Below are 8,827 nucleotides of genomic sequence, written 5' to 3'. Positions count from 1 at the left end.
AGCACTTGAAAAAAAATATCAGAAAATGGACTTGCTTCTGGCTTCAATTAAAACCAAAGTCAGCATGTTGGTGTCACTGCTGAGATCAAACAAGTCTGTGATCTATAGGAGAAAATTTGTAATGCTAAGGATGATCAGCTTTTGACTCCTTAAATGCCACCTTCTGCTCTAGACCTCAAAATGCACAAGGGAAGCTGAGAGCTCCATTTTTAGAATAAATACAGAAAGGTCAAGACAAGTGTCCCTTAAAACCAGCCTCCATCAGTTTTAGCTACTCTGGCTCTAAAAGGAGCCTGCAACAGCTTGTTTTCAGTCACTCCTTTGTTTTTTTTAAATGCTTCCTTATGTAGGCATGGTCTGGTGCTTTCTTAAAAAATTTTTAAAAAACCAACAAATGCCATTCTCAATGTTTTTTACTTTGAAAAAGAAACAACAGTTTATTGGAAATGACACTTTTTAACAAAAAAAAAAATTCACCAGTATTAAAGCAAAGGTTTTCTAACCCATTTAACAGCTAACAAAACCATCCTTCTCCTCCAGAAGAAAACTGCTTAAGCACAGCTCCCTCAGAGCAAAACCTGTTCAGTAACAGTCAACTTCATTATCCTCTATGGTCCTTACAGCAGCAAGGATGTCCTGTAAGAGGGACTGAGGGCTTTCCTCCACATGGTCACTACTTTTATTTAGCTCATCATGCAGCTCCAGTAAGTCAATTGCACCCAGAGCTAACATCATGCTCTCTGGATCTTGGAAATCCACCCCATCACCACCATCCGTGGGGAAGTTCTGAGCCAGAGAACCCTGTCTTAGTGTCCTCTGTAACCAGGCAATGCCACATCCTGCAGGTGAATCTTCAATCTCTTGTGGATTCTCCAAAGTACTCATGGGGTAGAAATGACCTCTCAAGCCAACCAGCACATCACAGGCTCTCTGCCCCACGGGTTTGTCACAGTCACACAAAGATCCAAACAAAAACCCAAACAGCTTTGCTCGACAGAACACCTGCAGCAGCTCGTTCTGAGGGGTGGAACTTGTGACTGCAGAGGAGACAGGAGCATAGGGACACTGGGACAGCTGGCAAATGGTCTGACTACAGAAAACTTCAACCAGCTCCAAACCACCAAGTCTGACTTCCCAGTCTAGGTCATGCTCCACAGTCTGGATGACTCTAGAGACAAACTGTTCTGTATCTTCCAGCTGACCTGTGCAGCCTTCTCTCAGCCACTTGGTGAACATGCTGATCACAGCCCTTCGAGGAAAACCCTCTGAGTCTGTTGACAAGATTTCCTGAAGCTTTGCTACAATGCCCTAGATGCAAAAAGACAAAGCACAGTGAGGGGAGGAACGCGGAAAGAAGAACAGCAGAGGTGAAAAATCTTGTCATTACTGGTTGTGCAATCTGCCTGCATGAACAGGTAACTTGTGAATAAAGTTATAAACAGTACAGCAGTAAACTGATGGGTAATTCTGCCCATGCAGAAAAGGTTTTCCTACCTCTTTGTTATATTGATTGCCTATGGCAGGTGACTCTGGAGCAAAGCAAGTAACGAGGGCCAGGTGTCCCACCGCAGTCACGGCACTCGCTCGCACATAGCTCTCCGGGTCCTCCAGCAGGTTTTCTGTGAGCCTCAGCACCTCTGAGGACAGGAGACACTGCCTGAACTCCTTCTGGTCTGTGAACAAGACAGCAATACAAAGAAGTGGGACTTTATTTCCTCTGAGCATGAAGCTGTTTCCAATGCAAAGAGTCCTTTGCCTCATACAAGGATGGCCACTGCCTGCAGGGACAGCTGCCAGGGAGAGGAGCTGCTGCAGGGACCAGGAACATCTCTGTGTCAGGCTCCCCCTCTCCCAGCAGCTTTTAGTCAAGCCCTGACACTGGAACCTGGAAAATGTCACTTAGAGTTGTTTTAGCAGCAAGAAAGAACTTTCTGTGGGCAAACGAGGACATGGTTCCAGCCTCATCAAATTCATGCCTTTGCTTCAAGGAGGAAAAAATACTCCTCCTTTCCTGTTGTCAAGCATATGACAGAGAAAACAAAGTAACTGCAGCACTGAGAGGGGCTGCAGGTAAACTGCTAATGCAGCTGAGCATGCTGGATGCTTCCTTTGTGACCTAGGGACAACAGCAGTTGACAACATTCCCCTCCCAACATTGCAGAGCTACCTTAAGAAAATTAGCATTGCCTCAGTGCTACCTGCTGCCATGCCTGAGCTATCAGTAAAGTAGAAAATCAGTAATTATTCCCAAGCATATAAAGCAGGTCTAGGCTTTTAGCCTCTTAAAGCCCAGCCCCCAGCCTGCTGAAAGAAACCAGACTCGAGTGCAGAGCAAACTAAGAACCAGAAAGTATTATCTGCCATTAAGCACTGTCACCTGCCTTGACAGACATGTCTCAACACCCCTCAGTTTAACTCACCAAAACTGCCATTAAGGCAGGCACAGCAATCTGAGTTCAACAGAAAAAGCAGGGTAAGTTTATTAACATTTTTGTCAGATTTTTATCATGATCAGAGTAAAAATTTTGACACTTCTTTCTTTTCTCAGCCCTCCAGTTACAGGTCAAAAGATGCTTCACCAGCCTGACTGACTTTCAGCATTAAAAGAAATACTCCTCAAATCTGTACTGGTAAATCTTTGCACCTACCTCTCAAGCACTTAACCATGGCAGTGAGGAATTCCAGGGAAGAATCTCTTACTTCCCAGCAAGGACTGCACAAACGTTTCTGGAGCACCACAAACACATCTGTAAAAGGCAAGTGACAAACCTGAACAGACATGAAATGCAACAAGCCTTACTGAAGCACTCAATGTACAACCTCTACATCATTTCATCTGATACAATCCCTTTTGCTGCTGCTGTGTGCTTCTCCCAGAGTTCTGCAAAGCACTCTTTGGGCAGCTAAACTTGAATTCAACATAACTGTGAACAAGTGAATCCAGTGCTTTGAGCAGGAAAGGCAGGCAGGAGCAGATTTCATGTGTGCCACTAGCTGCTGTTTGTTCCAGCTGGAACAGCTTCATTACCTTCCAAAATCTTCTCAGTTTGTTGCCACTGACTGTTGGAGCAGGACAGTTCCTGCAAGTGCACCAACCACTTGGATGTAGCTTGAAAGGTTTTCTTTAGAACCTGAAGCAATGTAAAGCAGATTGACTTTACTACAGGAGGAGGCAGTGTTGCCTTTATGCCTTTAAAGGTAAAATTCATTTTAGCCTCAAACTTACAGAGAAATTCTCAGAGTAAACAAATGCATATGCCTCCTTACTAAGAAGCCAGCCACAAATAAATGGTGCTTAAATATAATTTCTAACAAACACCTAGAAAATCCCTGTGTTCAGTTTAGTATTATGAAGTTCTAGTACCTCCAGCTTTGTATTTTCAGCTGCCATCAGAGTCATTCAAACAAATGAAAGCAAAAAAACCAAATCCCCCTCATAAAAAGAATTCAATACTTCATGACCACGTCAAGTTGGGCATGTCAGTGCTACTCTTAGACATGATGGCTCCATTCTTCTGAGGAAGTCTCAATGTACTGGTGAGTTACTCACTCATTACAATTTTAGCTGTTTTCTGCAAGCCACCCAGGACAAGTGTTCTACATATTCTAACACAAAGTGTGTTAAGAAAAAAGTGCAGTCAAACCCTTTCTCAGAATTATACCCCACTAGGGCAAGCTAATAGACTTGGATCTCTCCCTAGTTCTATACTCACGGTAGGGCTGGTGTTTGGACTCTGCAGATATGCCAGAAGGACATCAAACAGACTTCCTATGAGCGTGTCACAGTCTGAAACAGAGAAAACAAACCCAAAGGACCGATACTGAGAGATGGAGCAGCCAAATCCCTGATGAAATACAGAAAGGCACAGAATTGTACAACTGTTTTGGATAAGAAAGCAAAGATTAACTCACCTTTTTTCTCTGAGAGTGCTGCAAGGACATCAAGAGCTGACTTCTGCACTCTGAAGCAATTGATCAAATTCCGGCTTATTTTGCTTCCTAGAGGAGAAGTTGGGCTCAGGAAGCCATTGCAGAATTGCAATATTGTCATGAGAGAGCGCAGCAAAGACACACAGGGTAAATCCACTCTTAAATGTTTCTAATGGGTGAGAAAGAAAAGAGTTTCCAGCAACAGTCTCAAGTACAGAGCAGTTTTAAGTCAGAAGGCAGCAAAAATTGCAAATTCTAGTGAGTTCTTCAGGTACCACAGTGTCAATAACTGCAAATAAATTATCTTCCTCTCTTCCAAGAACTATTGCACAGATAGAAGGAGACTCTTCACATTGCTTGGGAAAGCAGTTCAATTTGTGTTTCTTCTCAGGATCAATAACTGCAATACAAGTAAGGTATGCTAACAAAGCTCATCAAGACAAATTTAAAACTTAAGCCCAGTCCCTCTTTAAGAGTCTCAGTATCCCTCTGTTTTCCTATTTAGAGCCTGCTGTGCTAAATTTCCTTTAACTATGGAAACCCTCACTGCCAACTCCTCTCCACATTGTTATGCTCTACTGCAAAAGTTTGCAACCATCTTAATGCTGTCTTTCAAGGACCAGTCTGATTCCCAGGCTGTTTTTTTCTCTCTCTGAATGTTACCAGAGACAGCAGCTTCTCCAGGTGAGCCAGGGTCTGACACAAGAGACCAGCACAAGATGCCTTGGAGGACAGAAGACTTTCAACAGTGACAGGATCACTGACAGACTCATCCAGCAAACCTAGAGGACCAAAGAAGGGAAGAGCTCAAGTCATCAATGAATAGAAAAGGCTGTGAATACCAAGATATTCTGGCAATGTAGTATGAATATCCCTTCAAATGCAACTGGCAGTAGGATTTACCACAAACACTGCTACTGTCATTGACTCCTCCTACTATTTTTCCTCCAATTTGGTCTGCACTAGGCACTTAAAATACTGGCAAGAACACTGGCCTCTAACTTTTCTGTCACAACTGTACCTGCACATTCCAGAGGCTGGGAGGCTGCTCTCAAAATACAGTCCATTGGCTGAAGCAGAACAGTCAGTGCCTGAATTCTGACATCTTGTGGGCTTCAAGGAGGAAACAGCAGTTACCAACACAAGTACACTTCAATTCCTTCCCAAATACCTGCTCCCTAATGCTGAGCAGGACAATGCTTTTCATGCAGGCTTTTAAACAAGCCAGCAATGACAGAGCAACAAGAACAGTAGGGGACCTTCAGATAGCAGAAGAGAACCTTTTTCTAAGGTCCCCTTGCTAACTGAAAGCAGAGGATAAATTGCTCTGGAATTTAGAAGTTGCTTTATCAAGTTAAGCAACTAGAGAGTGAGATCCTGTGTAAGGAGGCTGGGAGAGAGGCATATCTTGTCAACAAAAGAGTGTCCTATCTTAGAATATGAGTGTTACTTAGCCTGTAAATCAGTATCTGTGTGCGCTGTATCCATCTGATGATTTCCTGCTGCTTTTTCACTATCTAAAGGGGAATCATGGAGCAGAAACACCTGCATAGTGCAGAAATTTCATTGCAGTAAGTCCTACCATTTGCAGAGCTTCAAAAGTCCCACTGCCAGAGGACCTGCTTGTACTGGGGTTAAGTGTTCCAGAGCAGAAGTTACTAATGCCCAAAAGCTGCCTTCAGTGCCACAAAACACAGGGGACCTGAGAAGACAGAAGTGTAAGTGTAACCTATTCCATGGTGGCAAACAGATCTATGTCAGCACAGGCTCCAAGGTGCCAGAAGATCTTTACCGTGCCACATTAAGCAAAAGATCCGATAGCACAGGCTGTGCTTGAACAGTCTCTTCCAGCAGAAAGGATTCTATTTGCTTTGCTATGTCTAACCAAAGGACTTCAGTCCATGAAGCATAACAACTGCCAAAACAACTGCCAAACAAACTGCTCAACAGTTTCAGGGACTGCTCAATGTGAGAGGCAGAGCTGGACTGAAGTGACTCTTCTATGTGCTTGACAATCATCTGGGCACACGCTGGCCACTCACAGTCCTTTGTACTGAGAGCTTTCGATGTTTCAGACTCCAGGGAGAAGGTGAACATGTGCACCAGGAGCTGGCTGGCAGCTGAAGCCACAAACAGGCTGGGATCACCTTGCAGAGTGAAGATCACATCCATGCCTCCTGTGGGAAAACAAAACAAGTCACTGGAGGAACAACCAACCATTTATGACTCTAATTCAGGTACCACACAGCGTTAAATGGTGATGGTGGGATTTCCTTACACTTTATTTTGTAATCTCTACTCAAAGTCAGCCAGTCCTTAGGAACAAGCAAATGGAAGAAGAAGATAAAATTGTTTTCAGATCCTCAGGGGTTTAATAACTCAGGATCAGATTTCAATATAACATCAGTAACATTAAGAGAGTTGACAGCACACTCAATGTGTATTTATGGACAGAGCCTGTACCATCTCTGGCCATAACCACTAGGAAAAACCTGAACAGCAGTATCAGTACCACTTTCCCATCACATGGACAGCAGTTTGTGCTGCTCTTTAATACCAATACAGTCTTTTAGACCCCTCTGTACATGGGATCTAAAGTTGGTGTTAACAGCACAATTTACATACTTCCATAACAACAACAGGATTGCAAATTTGTGCAAGCACAAAGATATGAATGAGCCTCTGCTTAGTTTTTCTGCACTAAAATCATGCTGAAATGTGCCCTTTAGTAGCAGTTATAAATAGGAATACAGATAGCTCTTAATTTTGTAAGGGTAATTTTGTAAGATTCTTTCCTCTCTTAAAAGAGCACCACCTTCAGTGTTTGGAGAAAAAAAACAAACGCATAACTAACTTAACAAAGGTTAACTTAATGTTCAGCTAATTTAACCAACATCTTTCAACGACTTTGGTGTTCTGACAAATGGCTTATTTTAATCTTAAATAAACAAACACTCCCATCTTGCTCATTTGACATGTGAGCAACAGCCTGGAATGGCAGGGACACAGCAGATGTGGGGGGATGGCAGCCCCAGCAGCACTCACCCGTGGAGCAGAGGAAGTGCAGGGCAGGTTGGTGGTGCAGCATGCTGTGCACACCCTTCAGCCAGGCGCTGCGCACCGACGCGTCCTCCCACGCCGCGCCGCCCCGCGGCCCCTCCTGGCCAAAGAGCCTCCCCAGCAGCTTCTCTTGCTGAGGCAGGGCAGAACACAGAGAAAACACTGAGCAAAAGGGCTGCTCTGTCCAAGTCAAGAGTACCAATACTCTAGTGAAACCTCCTCTTGCTAGAAGTTTCATTAAAATGGGCAATTTTCAGAATCTCATGCTTAAACGCAACATATGGATAAACTGGACTGTTCAAAACCAAAACTGCTTTGTTTTCATGTGCTAAGGGACAACTTATGTGTATCAGTTCCACCAGACTGCTTTATACACCTGTACACATCTCTTCCCCAAAGGAAGCCTTTTGGGTTTTGTACTAACATGTATCCTGTTGCAGAAAGCAAGGCTTTAAAAAGCTCCCTCTATTTTGCAGGGAATCAAAAATTTCCTGTCACCCTTCTATGGAGGGAAAATGGCAGTTGTTAGTGCAGTTTAAATCTACAGGATGTGTCCTGGGACACACTACTGTGTAGTGACTGCTGTGAAGTAGTGTTACCCCATACATTCTTTTAAACTAAAAATGGGAAGCACCACACATCAGCATTCACAGTCCTGCTGCGGTGAGACAGCTGCGAGAAGCAGCTTTACATGGGAATTGAACAGGAACGCTGATTGTAGGCCTCTGTTGTCATATCACTTCTGCTGAGTTGTTCCATGCCAGCCATAAATTTACTAAGCAGAACATGCACGCTTTCAGGGGTCATGCATACAGGAGGAGGCAGACACACAGCAGCAGGTACCTGGGTGGCCGACTCACCTGCAGGTGCTGGAAGCGGCTCTCGGAAGAGGCGAGGATCCCGGCTAGCTGCAGGGTGAAGGCCAGGATGCTGGGGCTGGGATCTGCCAGGGCCAGCATGGAGCTGATGAGCTCTGTCAGACACGGGTTATCCTGCACCAGCTCCACAGTCGCATCTGCCCAGGAGAGACCAGAAAACAGCAGGTCACTGCCAGGACTCTCCTGTCTCATTAAAGTGGCCCCCTGAAACTGAGGGAAGCCCTGCCAACTGTTAGAACTGATGAATTCGGGTTCACCCACAGCATTTTCAGGTGTCACAGCACCTCGGATAGTTGTGGAGACACGCAAATTCCACCTGGACCTGTTCCCGTCTAGGGGACCCTGCATTGGCAGGATGCTGGATGATCTCCAGAGGTCCCTTCCAACCCGAACTATTCTGGGATTCCGTGATGGACCTCCGCTCCCCTCGGACCAGCCCCCGGCACTCACCGAACCACGTCAGGCTGCGGAACCAGTCCAGCAGCTTCTCCAGGCAGGTGTCGTCGAGGCCGGGCTGCCGCGGGTCGGCCAGGGCGGCGCAGACACCGGGCAGCAGCACGGCGCACTCGCGGGTCATGGCGAAGCGGCGGCGGGCCCGGGCCACGAACCGGGATTGGGGGTCGCACATGGCCGGGGACACCGGGCCCGGCACCGACACCGGCACGGACCCCGGGCCGGCACGGCCGCACGGCGAGTGTCGCAAAGGGGGCGTGGCCTGTGGCAGCAGGGGCGTGGTCACCGCGCGGTCAAGGGGCGTGACCCGGGCGCTCCCGGGACAGGCGGTGGGCGCGGGACGCCGCCCGTGGTGCACGGGGTGGGGTCGCGCCCTGCCCGGGGTTGTCCGAGCGCTCTCGGGCAGAAGCTCTTGGCCTGGCAGTGGAGCGGAGCCCTCGCAGGAGCCGCTCCGCCGCCCGCTGGGGTTTCGCTCGCTGCGGGGCCGCTTGGTGTCACCCGCGCTC

At 46.6% G+C, this 8,827-nt stretch overlaps 1 protein-coding gene across 1 annotated transcript; it reads right to left on the bottom strand.

Annotated features, from left to right (window-relative positions):
- Positions 1-409: 409 nt before the first annotated feature.
- BRAT1 (BRCA1 associated ATM activator 1) lies at positions 410-8,614 on the bottom strand. Its single transcript, XM_005523008.3, has 13 exons — positions 8,319-8,614; positions 7,851-8,005; positions 6,976-7,123; positions 5,723-6,107; positions 5,513-5,632; positions 4,952-5,043; positions 4,594-4,712; positions 3,913-4,099; positions 3,714-3,787; positions 3,029-3,131; positions 2,649-2,747; positions 1,495-1,673; positions 410-1,308 (listed from the first exon to the last, which is right to left on the bottom strand). Exons 1-13 carry the CDS (start codon positions 8,494-8,496, stop codon positions 583-585), a joined length of 2,565 nt encoding a protein of 854 aa, XP_005523065.2. The 5' UTR covers positions 8,497-8,614; the 3' UTR covers positions 410-582.
- Positions 8,615-8,827: the final 213 nt, after the last annotated feature.

Source organism: Pseudopodoces humilis, chromosome 18 (assembly GCF_049639895.1).
Source record: "Pseudopodoces humilis isolate 2021_Gansu_Grassland_sample_001 chromosome 18, ASM4963989v1, whole genome shotgun sequence".
Taxonomy (NCBI): Eukaryota; Metazoa; Chordata; class Aves; order Passeriformes; family Paridae; genus Pseudopodoces; species Pseudopodoces humilis.
Note: the sequence above shows the minus strand (reverse complement) of the source record. Positions and strands in the feature narration are given on the sequence as shown.

Excerpts from the sequence above, each read along its gene's own strand:
- BRAT1 (XM_005523008.3), bottom strand. The coding sequence starts at position 8,496 with ATGTGCGACCCCCAATCCCGGTTCGTGGCCCGGGCCCGCCGCCGCTTC. Across the intron at positions 4,713-4,951 it reads CCAGCCTCTGGAATGTGCAG|GTTTGCTGGATGAGTCTGTC; the intron begins GTACAGTTGTGA and ends TTGGTCCTCTAG. Across the intron at positions 1,309-1,494 it reads GCAATCAATATAACAAAGAG|GGCATTGTAGCAAAGCTTCA; the intron begins GTAGGAAAACCT and ends TTTTGCATCTAG.